This window comes from Sinocyclocheilus rhinocerous, unplaced genomic scaffold (genome assembly GCF_001515625.1).
Source record: "Sinocyclocheilus rhinocerous isolate Xijiao unplaced genomic scaffold, SAMN03320098_v1.1 scaffold127, whole genome shotgun sequence".
In the NCBI taxonomy this organism is placed as follows: Eukaryota; Metazoa; Chordata; class Actinopteri; order Cypriniformes; family Cyprinidae; genus Sinocyclocheilus; species Sinocyclocheilus rhinocerous.
This window is the reverse complement of record NW_015664685.1, coordinates 1,345,021-1,363,227: the sequence shown is the minus strand read 5'-3', so window position 1 is coordinate 1,363,227 and position 18,207 is coordinate 1,345,021. Positions and strand designations below refer to the sequence as shown.

The 18,207-nt window shown below is 38.4% G+C and overlaps 1 protein-coding gene across 9 annotated transcripts in view; it reads left to right on the top strand.

Moving 5' to 3' along the window:
- The window catches only part of acaca (acetyl-CoA carboxylase alpha), a 73,592-nt gene that overhangs the window by 49,554 nt on the left and 5,831 nt on the right, over positions 1–18,207 (top strand). For 4 of the 9 annotated variants that reach the window (XM_016541117.1, XM_016541115.1, XM_016541113.1 and 1 more), the window contains 17 exons: positions 988–1,143; positions 2,128–2,274; positions 2,749–3,018; positions 3,118–3,215; positions 3,717–3,837; positions 4,068–4,178; positions 8,442–8,585; positions 8,656–8,776; positions 9,399–9,495; positions 10,630–10,726; positions 10,809–10,944; positions 11,029–11,206; positions 12,231–12,302; positions 12,405–12,445; positions 14,065–14,219; positions 14,394–14,564; positions 17,815–17,951. In XM_016541117.1, the coding sequence (XP_016396603.1) occupies positions 988–1,143; positions 2,128–2,274; positions 2,749–3,018; positions 3,118–3,215; positions 3,717–3,837; positions 4,068–4,178; positions 8,442–8,585; positions 8,656–8,776; positions 9,399–9,495; positions 10,630–10,726; positions 10,809–10,944; positions 11,029–11,206; positions 12,231–12,302; positions 12,405–12,445; positions 14,065–14,219; positions 14,394–14,564; positions 17,815–17,951 (2,252 nt within the window). Of the gene's footprint in view, positions 1–987; positions 1,144–2,127; positions 2,275–2,748; positions 3,019–3,117; positions 3,216–3,716; positions 3,838–4,067; positions 4,179–8,441; positions 8,586–8,655; positions 8,777–9,398; positions 9,496–10,629; positions 10,727–10,808; positions 10,945–11,028; positions 11,207–12,230; positions 12,303–12,332; positions 12,446–14,064; positions 14,220–14,393; positions 14,565–17,814; positions 17,952–18,207 lie in introns of those variants that run through there. The other 5 variants (XM_016541118.1, XM_016541116.1, XM_016541114.1 and 2 more) reach the window with 2 other exon arrangements.

Genomic DNA, 18,207 nt, shown 5'->3' with positions numbered 1-18,207 from the left:
TATCGGTATCGGGCGAGTACTGGAAAAAGTGGTATCGGTGCATCCCTAATTTATATATTTATAATTAATAAAAAAATTGCTTTCATTTATTAAAAAAATTATCAGACTTTTTTTCTTATTTATTTAGAATTATATAATTATAAAAAAAACTATTATAAATTATTATATTTAAAGTACAGTTCTGGTTTGGGGTTCATCAGATTTTTTGCTTTTGAAAGAAGCATTTATTTAATCAAAAAAGATACAGTAAAACAGTAATGTTGTGTAATATTATTAGAAATTAAATGTAATGGCAAAGCTGAATATGTTGATTTGGTGCTCAAGAAACATCTCTTATTATTATGTTGAAAACAGCTGTGCTGCAATATTTTAGGGCAAGCCATAATCCATTGTTTTTCAGGTTTCTTTGATGTATAGAAAGTTCAAAAGAATAGTTTTAACTTTTATCAATTTATTAAAAAATTTTTTTTTAAATCCTACTGTCCCCAGACTTTTGAATGGTATTGTAGATGTTTATGATATTACTAATAATGAATAATAAGCAGCATCACATTATATTTATTTTATTTATATTTATCATGGGAAAAATTAATTGAGTCATGTGTGTCCAAACATATAAATGGTACTGTGCGTTGCACTAAGGCAGCAGTTGCACAGTTTCATTCTTTCAAATGTTGGTTTTCAGTGATTTGTCACTGTGCTAGTCACCATTTAATTTCATTTGTCAGTGATGTGCTGACTTTTTCTGTCTCAAAGTAAAAATGCTATTTCATGGCGTTAAATAGAATTGATAGTTTTTGAAATGTTTGCAAAATCATCTTTTGTCATTGTGACTGTCAGTGCTATTTGTTTGTATCATTGTTGCCAGCTGTTATATGTTTTTTTAGACGTGGGGAAAATTATAGATTTATTTATGGTTATTTGTATTTCTTTACCTTTACCAATGACTAGCTGACTCTCTTTTGCCCTCTGTCTCTCTGTCATCAGATCATGTTCCAGGCCTATGGAGATAAGCAGGGTCCTCTTCATGGCATGCTCATCAACACACCCTACGTCACTAAAGACCTCCTGCAGTCCAAACGCTTCCAGGCCCAGAGCCTCGGTACCACCTATGTCTACGACTTTCCAGAGATGTTCCGTCAGGTATCTCTAAAGACTAGTCTAGTAATGGCAAAACTTTACACATTTTAAGATTTAATTTGATTTCAATATATATTCACCATTCAAATGTTTAAGGTCAGTAAGATTTTTTTTTTTTTAAGAAAGGAATACTTTTATTCAGCAAGGACGTGTTACATTGGCAATAAAGACATTTTTAATGTTGCAAAATATATATATGTTCTATGTTCTTTTGCACTTTCTCTTCATCAAAGAATCCTGAAAAAAATATATCATGGTTTTCCAGAAAAAATACTGTTTTCGTAATTGATAATGATATTAAATGTTACTTGAGTGGTTATCATTTCATCATATTAGAATGATTTCTGAAGCATCATGTGACTGAAGACTGGAGTAATGTCTGCTGAAAATTCAGCTTTGCTATCACAGGAATAAATTATATTTTAAAATCTTGTAAAATGGAAAACTTCTTTTAAATTGTAAAAGTATTTCACAATATTACTGTTATTACTTTATTTTTGATCAAATACAGCCTTGGTGAGCATAACACTGTGTCTACACTTGACGCGACAAAGCGACCGTTTGCAGATCATTTGTACTTTGTGTCAGTACGTCATAAATAGAACGAGGCATCAGTGTACTACATGGGATTTGTCGTGTCGCATCGTGCCACATCCAGTGTAGACAGCATCACTGATTATTATGGGTTCTATTGTCTTTTGTTGTGACGTGTCGTGCCGCTCACATCCGGCGTAGACACGGTGTAAGAGACTATTTAAAATAACATTCAAATCCTACTGACCCCAAACATTTGAACAGTAGTGTATATTTTAATACACAAAGTTAATAATGATTATCGGTTGTTGGTTTATCCATTGCACCTGTAATTACATTTTGAAGACTTTATTTATATTTATTTTATATATTTTTTAAATAAAAACACTAAATATATGAAGATAAACATTTCTCATATGTGATTAGTTTGTTAAGGTGTCAGTTTTCCTCTAGGCTCTAAGGAAGCTATGGCAGTCCATGGATGCACACGCCAACTTACCAAAGTGTCCTCTTCCATCGGAATTGCTCACCTTTACAGAGCTGGTTCTGGATTCTCAGGGTCAGCTGGTGCAGATGAACCGCCTACCTGGAGGAAATGAGGTAAGATTGCACCATGTTAATGATAATGGCTAAAACGTATGTTTTGTAAAAATTTATTTTTTCAAAACTGAACCGAACTGAATCAACAATGAACTGATTTTAGCTGAACATTGACTGTTTACTATTGTCTTTTTAGAGCTGCTTTACAGCAAAATTAAATTCTGTTTGCATCATTTAATCATTATTTTCTTGTTTACCACTGTAAAGTTGCTTTGAAACAATCTACATTGTATAAAGCGCTATAGAAATAACGGTAATTTGACTTAAACAGGTAAACTATGTAATCCAATCTTAATTTGTGGCATTTTTTGCTCATTTTCAACAAATGATCACATGCAGTAAACTTTGTAGACTGTAGGGGGCCCCTTTGCTTCTTAAATGTTGATTTGTGAGGATCCACAAGCATTTATTTAGTTATCACCTTTATTGTGAATGGGGAAGAAAAGTTTAACTCATGATTCCATGATTCTCTAGATTGGCATGGTAGCATGGCGGATGACTCTCCGAACCCCTGAGTACCCAGCCGGCCGTGAGATTATTGTGATCAGCAATGACATCACACATAAGATTGGCTCCTTCGGGCCGCAGGAGGATGTGCTGTTCCAGCAGGCTTCAGAGATGGCGCGGGAAAGCGGCATTCCACGAATCTATATCGCTGCCAACAGCGGGGCCCGGATTGGCCTGGCTGAGGAGATCAGACACATGTTCCACGTGGCCTGGCAGGATCCAACAGACCCATACAAGGTTTGGAGTGGCTCCAGGGGAAGGGATCAGTGATCATTGATGTAGTGTTTATCTTCAAGATGAGTGTCGTAATCACTGTGTTTTCCTGCTGATTGGTAGGGCTTTAAGTACCTGTACCTCACACCTCAGGACTATAAGAAGGTGTCTGCTCTGAACTCAGTCTACTGTGAACATGTGGAAGATGAGGGTCAATCCAGGTGACTTACGTATTATCCCACATTCAGATTTTTAGCTCAAAAATTAGTAAGTTGGTAGGGGGTCATTGATAAATTTTGTTCTTATTATTTTATTTTCCCCTTTTCACTAATTTCTCTGCGCAAAAAGGTTTTCTTCCCCAAAAGTAGTTTTACATGACCAGTTACCACCCTGTCTCTCATTATCTTTTGAAAGGATCAGCAGTTCTAAACAAATTGTAAAAATATTAAATTATTCTGGTGTTTGTAAATAGGTTTCTGTCCAACTTCCTCATCATTAATAGGGATTGTTAATGCTTTTATATCTGGTATAAGAACAAGGGGTTTTGCAGCTTAGTTTCAGTAAGTGGTTGGACTGGGAGATTTGAGTTCTGGAGATTTACATTGAACTTTTTTATTCAAAAGATCATCAGGAATTTTTTGCTGTCATTGATTAGGGTCATTTTTTTTGTTGTTCTACTGTAATGTAAATTCTCCTCTAATGGAACATTTGTGTCTTTGCAGGTATAAGATCACTGATATCATTGGTAAAGAGGAGGGGTTGGGTGTGGAGAACTTGAGAGGTTCTGGCATGATCGCAGGTGAATCTTCGCTGGCGTATGAGGATATCATCACCATGAACCTAGTACGCTGACAGAACCCACACACTTGTTACAAAATATGGCAAAGATTTGGCAAAACATTTGGAAAAGTTACACTCTGGTATATTCATAAGAACTCATTAGCAATACATTTAGTAAAGCTCTACCTTTCCAATTAAGATGAAGGTCTTTCAAAAAAAAAAGTAAAAAATCTTTTATACAGCAGTGTCTATGTTATAGTGTTTTGAGTATCTGTGTGTTTGGTGGTGCTCAGGTGACATGCAGGGCCATTGGAATTGGAGCATATCTGGTGAGACTGGGCCAAAGAACCATACAGGTGGAGAACTCTCACATCATCCTGACTGGAGCTGGAGCTCTCAATAAGGTCAGCAGCTGCACCCGTTAATGTGTTTTCTGGTTTAGAGTTAGAATCCACTACATGCCACAACTGTGCCTCCTCAAAGCAGTTTTATAATTCGCCTAGTATGCTTTGTATGTTTTCAAAGGTCTTCTCTGTTGTTTAGTTGCTTCCATGAAAGATGGCATTTGCACATAAATTGCCTATTCACTCTGCTGATAAGGGCATTTTAATTGGCCTCTCTTTTAATTGCATGAAGTAATTTGATTGGGCAGAGGCAGGAATTGTGACAGGTTAGCGTGAACTCCAAAAGCCTTGTGTGCACTCAACTATGACCCAAATAAATGAATCCCTAATTCATGCAATTACCACAACTGCGTTACAATATGACTTTTATGAATCAGCCAGTTTCTTATTTTACTGGTGAAGGTGATTGGATGTGGTTGGCTGTGCATTCAAGCACGTGTTAAAGGAACAGCCCACCCAAAAATTAAAATTCTCTCATCATTTATTCATCCCTCATGTCATTCCAAACCCATATGACTTTATTTCATAAAATACAAAAGGAGAAAATTTGGTAGCAGTCTTGTTCCGCGTGTACATATTATGTACTTATACAGTAAAAATAACTGAGTAATAACTATGTACTATCCCTGAACCTACCTCTAAACCTATACTTAACCCATGTAGTTATATTATACTACCCAGTAATTTCTTGGGTAAGAACTTTGTAAGTACACGCACTGTAAAATAAATTATAACCAAAAATTTGTGTGCAAAGTGTGTACTGTTGAGTTTTTCCAGGCAATTACTATGTAATTGGGGTCTACTGATTTCAGGCTTAAAAAATTAAACAAAGGTACCCCATGTGCTTTATTGGGAACATAAATAATTTTTCTACAAACTGTGGGACAGTATAAAAACTGGTATCTCAGTATAAAGACAATAGAAGTCACCTGCCATGATAGAAAAACAAATGTGTGTGTGTTTCTGTAGGTTTATAATTCACCCCTCAGTGACTGCCATCCCCCCGCGTCTCTCTCTCGGTCTCCCATCATGATGCTGCAGCTCCTGCAGGAATAATAGAAAGAGAAGCGTGAAGTTGTTATTTGCATAGAAATAGGCTGATGCCTGGGGCTGAGACCGGGGAGGGACACCCATATCATTCCTCTGAGAACAGAATGAGCACTTCTACTGCTATAGATATCCCTGTCTCGCTCTGCCTTTCTCCCATCACTCTCTGTAGCTCTAGATTAGGGTTGGGAACGATTCTTATTCAGAACAATTTCCTTTAACGATTATTGAATGTTCGGTCTGGACAGAAAAACGGTATTCAGATATTTCAGGCACGGCCATGTGTCACGGCCAATGTCTGGTTGTCCTCTCTGGAACCGCAGGAACGCCCCATCTATCTCCATCTGAAAATGTTCTTTACAGTCCCATTACTGTGTTAATTAGAGCAGAACCGTGATCGGCTCATTTACAAATACCCGTGATAAGCATTACCACACAGGTCTCAGGGCACATCATGTCTGCAAGGGAGTCTAACTGTTACAAAGAAGTCTGTCTCATTCAGAGTTGCCTTTCTGTGGATGGTCAAGCCTTAGTAATTCTATCACTGTGGAAGGTATGGAAGAGTTAAGTTTTTCATTAGCCATTGGAACAAAAGAAGGTACATACCAGACACATGTATGCTGTCGGGAGTTGGAGTCAATGCCCTGACCAAAACTATATTCCAAAAATTCAAAACTAGATGCACTCCAAATCCAAACCAATCTTATATAAGACCATAAGCTGAGATATACCGTAGATGCAGTCCAAGGGAGATTTCACACTAGCAGTTTAGTTTGAAACAGGTAAAAAAACTGGTAATATGAAAGTGCACCACGGTACAGAACCCTGAAGCTATCTAGAGGAGGATGTCTAAGGCCCTGTCCCAAATGGAACAATTCATGTGCACTGATTGTATAAATTACGGACTTACAATGGCTGCCGCGTGCGCATGCGCGTGTCCGTTAAGTCCACAAGACCGTAGGGTGTCACATTTGTCATTTTAGCATTCAGAAGGGTGCTCAAAAGCGCCGTTATGCGCCCTCAATCCGCACTTCTTTTCAAGCCCGCACTGGTGCGAGCTCCGCAGCAGACTTCTACCCGACAGTCAAAGCGGCATTACGTCACGAAAGTGCGGACTCCGAGGAAGACCGCGAGGGTTTAGGGTGCCATATGGGACAGGGCCTAAGAGTTTGGAACTGCGTAAAACAAAAATATATTGGCCAGCATTGTGTTGTCTATAATGCTAGCTTGTGATGACACAAGATGCACTGGGTTTCAATAGAATCAAGTGAGTCTAAAACCAGACCAACGCTGTAAGGGGCACCAGGAACAAGTGCACTCTGATTCAGACCGCACTCATCGCAGCAAATGTGCCTAGTGTGAAAGCTTTCCAAGAGATCCAGATCATAACCCAAATCAATGTATGTGGTCTCAAGACCAAGACTCCAAGATCAAGACTCTGGTATGAACATAGCCACAAATTTAGTAAGTTTGAGTGTTATGTTGGCATTGGCTTTTCTAGAAGGGGTAAATAAATAGCCAGTTGTGAGTAAAACAGTTTACTTTTGAAACAGTGTATTCATTTTTCTTGTGAGGAAAGCAGAAATTAGAGAAGCTGAGTAGTACATTTCTATGCCACTAGCAGCACCACACACAATTGCAAAATCACCAACACACTCTTCCTAGCACACTTGCCTAGAAGTTGCCCGAATACTTGGATTTGGTGGTTTGTTTAATTGGGATTGGAGCTAAATTCTGCAAGACCGTGACACTCCAGGAACGGGATTGGACACCCCTTCAATATGCCATTGTTCAGCCCAACAGGTAGTCTTGCCCCAAACTCATGCCATTGATTCAACCAGAAGTTGTCAAGGAGCTCAAATGAACAGAAATGCTTCACAGTATTTACACTACCACAAAAATTACATCACTCTGCTGAAAACATTGTGTGTGATTTCTTTAATCAGTGTGTGAAGGAAGGCGAAATCTGAGTATTGATGTAGTCCCAGAGGCATAAAAAAAACCTTACTCTCCGCCACTGACCACTCAGTGACACCGTCATTCTTCCCGGGTCATTGACAGCATTGAGCCGAGAGCAGACTCTCCTCAGCCTCCAGCACTGGGCTGACTGCCTGCGTGATGGTATTGATCCACACAGCCCCAGGACCTCCATAGCACTGACACTGCCATAACACAGAATACACACACCATGATTCCTAGTTTTGTGTTTCCTCAAGTAAGAAGCAAGAAGAAGAGTTTGTGACATCACATTGATCAACATAAAGTCTGGTCCACGTTGTAGCTTATTCTGGCCAAAACGGTCTCATTACAGTCTGTTGTCAAGGTGGCACCATCAATTATACGTTAATGGAATTGTTTGCACGGTCATAAAGGGTTAAAGTTGAAGTTCTTTGGACTTTGAGCATCATTGCAATGCTTGATTGACACCAGGGGTAGTGCTGTAGCTTGACTCCTGAATCCATTCAAGAGTTCAATGGCAGTAATATGAAAAGGCTAGTGGGACATGCCTGACCAACATGTAAAATGACCAACCACAGTTCTTTTTTTTTTTATGTGATGTTTATGGGCAGGAGTTAATATGAAATCGATGGTTCCACAATATTAGACTGGTGTGCAACCAAGTGATCGCTAATTCTCATAATGGCATATCAGTCTCCATGAAGACTACAGACAGCAATGAAGAAATTACTGTAAAAGGTGTGTAGACTAAATACTTTAAGTGAAGTCAAAGAACGAATGATTATGATGTAATTTTAAACAAACTTTGGCCGAAGCAAAGATGTTTTGGAGTTCATTTTGGTGTTTAATCACCTTTAAATTGCTATTGGCCTTTGATAGCATTATAGGTGATAGGCCTTTGATAGCATTTCAGGTTAATTTCTTCACTCAGTTCCCAGAATAGTGGCCTACTTCGAACTGATGTTTACCCTTGAGCAAAGAACACTTGGCGAAGAAACTTCTCCCAAGAGTATATTGTGGCTTTAACTAATGTACTGACCATTTCACAGACAAAACTCTGAAACCAATGCATAATATGAAGTTCTTGAGGATATCTTCACACCAACTGCCTTAAAACTGCTCAGTATCTTATTCAATGTGATGTATCTCACAAACATACTTTACACAATCCAGCAACTAGTTCTTCTTCAGTAATACTCAGAGTTGCAGACTTGTGAACAAACCTTCTTCATTCACCGCTTTGCTCTTTCTCCACAGGTTCTGGGTCGTGAGGTGTACACCTCCAATAACCAGCTGGGTGGAGTGCAGATCATGCACAATAATGGAGTCACACACACCACTGTGTGCGATGATTTTGAGGGAGTGTTTACATTACTGCTCTGGCTGTCTTACATGCCAAAGGTATGCAGAAGACTGTGACATGAAACCCAGAGAATCTAAATTCGAGTCTAACAGTGCTGTTCTCCTTCAGAATAAGTCGAGTCCTGTGCCGATGCTCAGTGCTAAAGATCCTATCGATCGGCCAGTGGAGTTTGTTCCTACGAAGGCACCTTACGACCCACGCTGGATGTTAGCAGGACGTCCCAGTCAGAGTGAGTAGATGCTGCAACCCTAGACTTCATTACACGTTTAACTCTGTTGACAGCATCTGTGGAAAGATTTTTATCGTGGAACCTCTTAGATGTACTTCCATTGTAAGTGCCTTACTGTAATAAAAATTCTTGCTTTAAAAACAAAAAACGAGGGACGCTGAGGAATGTTTCTGTGTCAGTGACATTGTGCTGTCAAAAGAGATCAACTTGTCAATTTGTTGAAGCCTCATACAGTGTTATCTTTTGTATTAATTGTGCTAAGTGATTTGTTATTAGATGGAGGAAGTGTCCAGTAATGGATGAATGTGGTCTAAAGGTTTATGTTTGAGGCACAGAACTAGGTCTCTCCACTCAAGAGATAAGACACTCTGGGATATATGGAGTGTTTTTTATTGGCGAGACAGATTACACATCACTGTAATTGCCACAGTGAGGTGGGGAGATATCGAGAGCGGGTTGCATGGAGAAGAATCTTTGTCTCAGTGCAGAGACAGGTCTCAGTGTAAATGAATGGTAACCCTATCCTGCAGCAAGCATGTGCTTCCCCTCGGTTAAGCTCAGCATATCTCTGATGAAGATAGGATGCTAATGCAGCTCTAACGTGCTCTCTCCTTCCATACAGACATTAAGGGTGCGTTGGTGAGCGGCTTCTTTGACCACGGCTCTTTTCTGGAGATCATGCAGCCGTGGGCACAGAGTGTAATCGTAGGGCGGGCCAGGTAAGCACCAATAAATACTGTCACCCCAAAAAGTACTGGGACTCTTAGGCAAGTCCTAAAACTTGCAGATGGCACTTGGTCTGATATTGTAATGCAAACAAACTACTGTAGAGCTCTCAGAACTAACCATTTTTAAAAGGGATTTTCTTGAGAAGTATCCTTGTTGTTGTTGTTGTTGTTGTTGTTGTTGTTGTTGTTGTTGTTGTTGTTGTTGTTGTTGTTGTTGTTGTTGTTGTTGTTGTTGTTGTTGTTGTTGTTGTTGTTGTTGTTGTTGTTGTTGTTGTTGTTGTTGTTGTTGTTGTTGTTGTTGTTGTTGTTGTTGTTGTTGTTGTTGTTGTTGTTAAAAATGCAGGGATGCATATTCACAAATACTTATTTTTGTAATGATTAACCACACAATCTGAGCCTTTACACTCCTCAGTGAACTTGTGTTGACCTCTGACCTCAATTCCTATAGGGCAGCGTTTGTCAATTGGGAAGGTCCTGCTCTGATAAATGCACTTTGAAAGCTCCTGTGGGGAACATTAGTTTCACATCAGTCTTCTGATCCATACTCCTTTAGCTATCTGCCACAATACAGATTGACAATGATTAGATTGTTTGAAATTTAGAGTATTTGTCTGCATGATAAAACCTTATTTTGCTATTCAGTTTACTTTTATCTATTTTTTACATGCTATTTAAAAAAATAATAATACAAATTTCAAATATTTTATACATTGTTGGAAAAAATGTAATTAATTATTAGTTAAGTCCACTGCATGAAGAAGTATAATTACGAATTGTAGTTAATTTAGATGAAGCCTAATTTAAAATAATCGTTTTGATAATTGTTTGGTTATTTTCAATCAGTATTTATTTTTGATACATTTTTAATTTATGCAATCAAATAATAATTAATAAAAAATTAAATGTGTGATTGGGATACTGTAAATGTTTTAAGAGTTCTGCTGTACAGAAATATAATAAATGAGTCAATATGATGACACTTTTTAGAAAATTAGAAATATCCCTTTAACTGAAGGATAAAATGTGTAAAATACATTTTTAGAATTTTATTTTTTATTTTTTTATTGTTGAGCATTAGTTTAATCTGTCCCTGTGTAACACACATTCTCGCTTGCCAATTTGTAGGTTGGGCGGGATCCCAACTGGAGTCGTTGCAGTGGAAACCCGATCAGTGGAGCTGTCAATCCCAGCAGACCCAGCGAATTTGGACTCAGAAGCAAAGGTGACCACTAAGAAACACTCACACACTCACTCACTTGATTTCTTTCAGTAAGATGACCAGTGTTTTATGTTGTTTCCTTTAGATCATCCAACAAGCAGGGCAAGTGTGGTTCCCCGACTCTGCTTTTAAGACTGCACAGGCCATTAAAGACTTCAACAGAGAGGGGCTTCCACTCATGGTGTTTGCCAACTGGAGGGGCTTCTCTGGAGGGATGAAAGGTCAGTGATATGGGAAATGAAGTAGGATGTGCTTTAGTGAGCTATGATAGTCTCTGCTAACACCTCATGCTCTCCTGTCTTCAGACATGTATGACCAGGTGCTGAAGTTTGGAGCATATATAGTGGACGGCCTGAGAGAATACAGCCAGCCAGTGTTGGTGTACATCCCACCGCAGGCAGAGCTCAGGGGAGGGTCATGGGTCGTCATAGACCCCACCATCAACCTTCGCCACATGGAGATGTATGCAGATAAGGACAGCCGGTAAGAACCAGTTTTGTTTGTCATTGTGCATTGCATCTTTTTTATTTTTATTTTATGTAAACGTAACTAACAGTGTATTAACTCTGCATTGGTTGTGCTTCGTTTTGATGTTTTTGGTTTTGTTTTGTTTTGTTTGGCTTTGTATGGTTTTGGTTTTTTTGGTTGTGTTTTGTTTTGTTTGGCTTTGTATGGTTTTGATTTGTTTGGTTGTGTTTGGTTTTGTTTGGCTTTGTATGGTTTTGTTTTGTTTGGTTGTGTTTGGCTTTGTATGGTTTTGTTTTGTTTGGTTGTGTTTGGTTTTGTTTGGCTTTGTATGGTTTTGTTTGGTTGTGTTTGGCTTTGCATGGTTTTGTTTTGTTTGGTTGTGTTTGGCTTTGCATGGTTTTGGTTTTGTTTGGCTTTGTATGGTTTTGTTTTGTTTTGTTTGGTTGTGTTTGGCTTTGCATGGTTTTGGTTTGTTTGGTTGTGTTTGGTTTTGTTTGGCTTTGTATGGTTTTGTTTTGTTTGGCTTTGGTCTTTGTTTGTTTTTAGGTTTTTTGTTTTGGTTTGTTTTGTTGTTTGGTGTGTTTAGTTTTTGGTTTGTCATTGTGCACCACATCCTGCTTGACCTTGACCTCAACTAGAGAAGCCCTGAATTGAAGTCTTTTTAATTTTTGATCCACTCTAGATTTTTTCAGTTTTGTTCACCGACTGAGCTGGGATCATCATCATTAGCAATCAGCTTTATCGCTGACTCTGTAATTAGCTGATTAATAAAAATTAACCTTCAAAGTTCATTAATATCACACAATAATTAATCTTGATGTCGGTTTGTCATTGTGCCCCACATCTTTTTTTTTTTTTTTTTTGTAACAGTGAATTAACACTGCATAAAATATGAATAAATAAAAAATAAAGTGGTTAGACCTTACAGGCAGGCCATTTTGAGTGATGATGCAAGAAAAGCATTGAATAAATGTTTCAAACAGATTCATTGTAATAGCCTATTTGAATAAACTGATTCATGAGTGTGTGTGTTCTGCAGTGGTGGCGTGTTGGAGCCTGAAGGCACGGTGGAGATCAAGTTCCGTAAAAAAGACCTGGTGAAGACCATGAGGCGGGTGTCATGAGTGTGTGCGTTCTGCAGTGGTGGCGTGCTGGAGCCTGAAGGCACGGTGGAGATCAAGTTCCGTAAAAAAGACCTGGTGAAGACCATGAGGCGGGTGGACCCTGTATACATGGGGCTTGCAGAAAGATTGGGTAAGTTGTTTACAGTGCTCTGTCTCTCCACTGAAATCCTATCTTGTTTTATTGGACGTGTATGAGTGTTATATTAAAGCACCTCATCACTGCTTTCTGCTGATTGCGTTGACCCTTTCTCTTCTCCCTGAGGAGACGTGTCAATCACAGGGGTCTCAGAGCAATCAGACCCGTTGCTGTTCTGTACCTCCTTCGATCGATTACCCTGTCAACAGTCACTAAAGAGGACCTTGCCACCATAGTGGCCTGCGGTGTTGCAGGCGGCCACGCTGAATGATTAGCTCTGACAGGATCGATCTCTTTCGAACAGCCACAGGCTGTTGTGCGATCCTGGAGAGCTCCTCGGTTGGCGACACTTTTGTGGTGTTAAATATTCTTGCTGATCTTCATGTACGGAATTAGGGACCAATACATAAAATCCAAAATAGTGGAATTATGATCATTAGCTTAAGCCAGCATGTTTTTTTTTTTCACTGTTCACCAGTTTTTGTTATTCTAAATTGTTCATTAAAATTGAATAACTTGATTTCCAGTGTTATTTTAGTATTGTTTATATACTATTATAATATTTATTTATACTTTGAATTAGCTTTTATTTGTATATTTTCAGTTTCATTTTAGATTAACTTTTAGGTGTTGTTTTTTTTTTTGTTAGTTTTTTTAGCTTTTGTAATTTGGCAAGGCAACACTTCTAATTTTCATTAAAGTTTAAACTTTTTATCTCCATTTTATCTAACTTTTTTTATATTTTATTTTACTTCAATTAACGACAATTTTAATAGTTTTAGTTAATAAAAACACTGCTTGCTTCACTTTTCTTTTTGTTGATCCCACCTCAGTCAAAAATATAGCAATTAACAGCAAAAGCTATTTTTAAATAGCTTTTTTTTTTATTAATATTATTCAAATACATTTAACATCACTGCACAATAAAAAAAGCATACAGTAACATACAAACACAAAACACACGATGCCAGTTTCGCGATTCACATAATTAATAGTTCAGAAGTTACATAGATTAAATGTAATAGTTCAGAAGAAATGTAATAGTTCAGATCATGTAATACTACAGAAGTTACATAAATTAAAGGATATAAAATCCTGCCTTCAACAGATTTTTATAAATACCCAATATGATCTTCGCACATGCACAAAAAAAAACTCCTCAACTCCAAAAAAAAAATAATAAAAGGTGACCACAATTCCAAATAAGACCTAATACTCTTCCTAGCTACAGCAGCCATCTGTTCCATTACCATGTGCTCTAGTAATAAATTCAACCATTAATATTTAATGATATGAAATAGCTAGCAGTTATTGTTTTAGGTAATGCAGCCTTTCTAAACCTAGTCAAAAATAAACCCATTATAATAATAATAACACTAAAAAATAAAATTAAAAATGCCACAGTTATGGCAAATAATGATTGATTTGAAGACGTCTTACCATTGTGATCCCTTGAACTTTCATCCTCACATTCCAAAAAGGCTTCAAAACTGCTAACCAGAAATGTTTCAGGTGGGCAGTATGTCTGAAACGGCTAAATGTCGGCTGATGAATTTGCCTGACTGATATACCTGCCTGTCATTTATCCATTCCGTGTTTGTGTGTGTTTTCAGGCACCCCAGAATTGAGTGTATCTGAGCGTAAAGAGCTGGAGAGTAAACTGAAAGAGAGAGAAGAGTTCCTGCTGCCCATATATCATCAAGTAGCCGTGCAGTTTGCCGACCTTCATGACACTCCGGGCCGCATGCAGGAGAAAGGAGTCATCACCGTCAGTACTCAACTCTTATAGTAGCTTATACTAGTCTGCTTTTTTCCCACTTTAGTTGTTGTACTTTTGTCTTCATATTTGTCCGCAGTTGAAGAATCAGAAGCTCAAATTAAATAAGACCTGAATCAGTTAACTATGCCATAAATTAATCTGGACTTGCGTGTGTGTGTTCAGGATGTCCTGGAGTGGCAGACATCTCGTCTGTTCTTCTACTGGCGCTTGCGGCGGTTATTGCTGGAGGACAGTGTTAAGAGTAAGATCCAGTGTGCTAACAATGAGCTGACGGACGGCCAGGTTCAGGCCATGCTCCGCCGCTGGTTCGTGGAAGCAGAGGGAGCTGTGAAAGTACGTTACCAAAAACTATTACATAAACAAATCTCTTTTCTCCAGATCACCAACAAAAATCTTATGCAAATGAGTAAATGTTTTTTTTTTTTATACATTTTTTAATATATTTGTTACAGAAGGATGTTTTTTGTTCATTTTTTCAGTTCCCATTAGATGTGTACAGTGGGGCTAAGTGTCAGCTTAGCTAATGCCGAGTTCACACTGCATGATTTTCAAACTCGTCGGATCGCCGTTGTTTTCACACTGCGTGACTATCTGAGGTAGCAGTCAGTCGCTGCTGTGTTCACATTGCACGATGGATCGGCGACAGGGGGTTTCACACTGCATGACTTCACAATAGGAAGAATCGCCGACAGCTCTGTCTGGTCCGCAAACTACGTTTCACAACAAAACACACGCGAGAAGTGATAAGGAAATAACGCGAGAACCCGCGTGCGTCAGACCGGAGTTCTCGAGCGAGACTGGAATTATTAAAAAATATATATATAGCCTGTAAATTGTCTGTGAGCTGATTTCCAGCTACAAGGAGAAAAAGAAAAACAGATTATGCAGGAGGGAGATGCAGGGAACAGGGATTGGGTGTTCTGCAAAGAGAGTTGGAGGTAAATAATTTTGCAGTAACTGTTATGCTGATGTTGTGGCTGTTTCTGTACGATATAATTCTTCATATATCTATTAAAATACTGATACTCTGGTCTATAACTCCTCCCCGAACTTCCCTCTGCCCTGTATCTTGGTCTCTCATTGACTGTAGGTCATCGCCGATGTGTTTTTCAGTCAGAAATCATTTCACACAGTGTGATTGTGAATCGCCGACAGCTCCAGATATTTAGCATGCCAAAAATTTTGCGGGCGTCTGCGACGTGTCGGTGATTCCCTCAGATCGCGTCTTTGATAATTCACACTGCGTGATTGTCACTCGCGTGAACGAGCACCGATTTGCCTCCGATGTCGGGCATTTGTCAGCGATTTCGCAAAACCTGTCGGCGAGTGAAAAATCGGGCGAAAATCGTGCAGTGTGAACTCGGCATAAATAAAACAATCCCAGAACTCATTTCACACAGCAGGATTGTGAATCGCCAACGGCTCCAGATATTTAGCATGCCAAATATTTTGCGGGTGTCGGCGATTCCCTCAGATCACGTCTTTGATAATTCGCACTGCGTGATTGTCACTCGCGTGAACGAGCACCGATTTGCCTCCGATTTCGGGCATTTGTCGGCGATTTCGCAAAACCTGTCGGCGAGTGAGAAATCGGGCTAAAATCGTGCAGTGTGAACTCGGCATAAGTCAAATATCTGGCTAAAAACATATGTCCACATTTAATAAGCAAAAGTAAACAATTTTGGGTTTGAATTGGATTTTGTCTTAAACTTTGACCATTGGCAGTCAATCGCCAGGACCCATTTCTCAATACTTAAAGGCAGGGTAGGTGATTTGGTTGAAAAAACATTTTTTGTTATGCTGTTTTGAAAGTCTCTTCACATCCCGACAACAATCATTAAGTTAAGTGGTCTAAATGTATTTATATTGTCTTTGGAGAGTGATTTGCAGGGAGTGTGGGATCTTTTACTTTCAAAGCTAGCTTGCTATTGCTAGCCTCTCGCAAATCGCCTACCCTACCTTTTAAGTTAAAAAAACTCTTCACACAGTGAGCACAAAAGCAGACTGTGTGGGCTAAACTGTGGATCATTTTCCATTGCTTTGGCACAAAATACATTCATTGACTACATCTTTTAAATTTTGTTATGCTGTTTTGAAAGTCTCTTCACATCCCGACAACAATCATTAAGTTAAGTGGTCTAAATGTATTTATATTGTCTTTGGAGAGTGATTTGCAGGGAGTGTGGGATCTTTTACTTTCAAAGCTAGCTTGCTATTGCTAGCCTCTCGCAAATCGCCTACCCTACCTTTTAAGTTAAAAAAACTCTTCACACAGTGAGTACAAAAGCAGACTGTGTTGGCTAAACTGTGGATAATTTGACATTGCTTTGGCACAAAATACATTCATTGACTACATCTTTTAAATTACATGAATCCTTTTCTCACTCAGACACAACCTCCACTAAACTCTTTGTACCTACAGACCAATTTGCATATTTACATACTTTTTTTTTTTCTCCTAAACTGTTCAACTTAATTCAAAAATTAACATAGTACAAAACTGAATAAGACCGCGATACATTTCAACAGTAATATCGATTTATATAAAAATCTAAAACATTAAATATTATCAAAATATTTAGATGTAGCTAAACACGTACACGTACACGAGTGTTAGTCTTTCAGTTTCAGTGCCATCTACAAAAGGGGACAACTTAGGAATAATTTTGTAGTGTAATGTAAACATGACATACTACAGTGAATTCAGAAATAGTAGAGAGCTTTCAATATTGTTTTGTAAATATTTTACAAATATATATATATATATATATAGTATAATGCTACCTGCTTTCAGTGTTTTAGGCGATTGTTTAATGAGTGATGAAGTATGATTGTTGGTTGACAATATTTGCTAGTTTTATGTAACATTGACTTCATTTGAGTCATGAAGTTTTTTGGTAGTTTTAGTGCATTTTAGATGTGAAATTTACTGCTGCGCCAGCCAAGCTAGAAGTTGGTCAGAAGAACTGTATAAAGAAAAAAAAATATTTAGCTTTCTTTTCTTGAAGTGGTGTGTGTGGGCCAGAGAATATATGACAGTTAGAAATGATCAGAATGGATGAACGTATCGAGCTCTGACTAGGCCTCAGAAGAGTCGCCACACCAGGTCCTGGAGCAGAGCCAAGCCCCCAGGGCAGGTTAAAGTATCTGCAGAAGACGGTGTCTGGACCACTAATACATTACCCTAATCTGAGAGAGCTATCTTAAAATACAATTAATCTCCACCCTGCCATGCGCAGATAGCAGAGAAACACGCTGTTTCTTAATTAAAAGCAAACGGATTAAAAATGATTAATATGGGGCATTAAATGTTCTTGCTGACTACAAGTGCTTGTGTTTTTTAGAAGCGCGGAAGCCCATTAACGCCTCGACAAATCTTCACAAGAACAAGTCCAGCTTTGTTTCAGATCAGCCTGATGTTATCAGTCTAAGCCTAAATGAAGAGCCGTTGATTAGGATTGTGATTTGGTTTTCAAATAGAAACATTGTCAGAAAGTTTGTTTGGCAGGATGTTTCAAACAAGTTCCATGTGTTGAACACTTTTTTTAAATTTTATTATTATTCTTTTGTTTGTCTCTCGCAGGCTTATCTGTGGGACAGTAATGAGGATGTTGTGGAGTGGTTGGAGAGGCAGCTGGCAGAGGAAGAGGGTGCCAGATCTGTCATCGATGAGAATATCAAATATATCCGCAGGGATCACATCCTCAAACAGATCCGCAGGTAACATCTAGACACCAGTCTTACGAACATGACTTTTCTAGTTGTTCAAGATTGTTTGGGTAAGGATTAGGATTTTTACAAATATTTTTTTGCTTAATTTCTATCCGATAAAATATTTTAGATCTTGGCATAACTAGTAAAATGTGTATTCTTTATTTTTTTTTAAAAATGCCCATGCCACTTTATGATTTTATTGATTTACATGACTTTTCCTGGTCTAGATATCACACTTTAAAAGCCAGACTTCCTTATATAG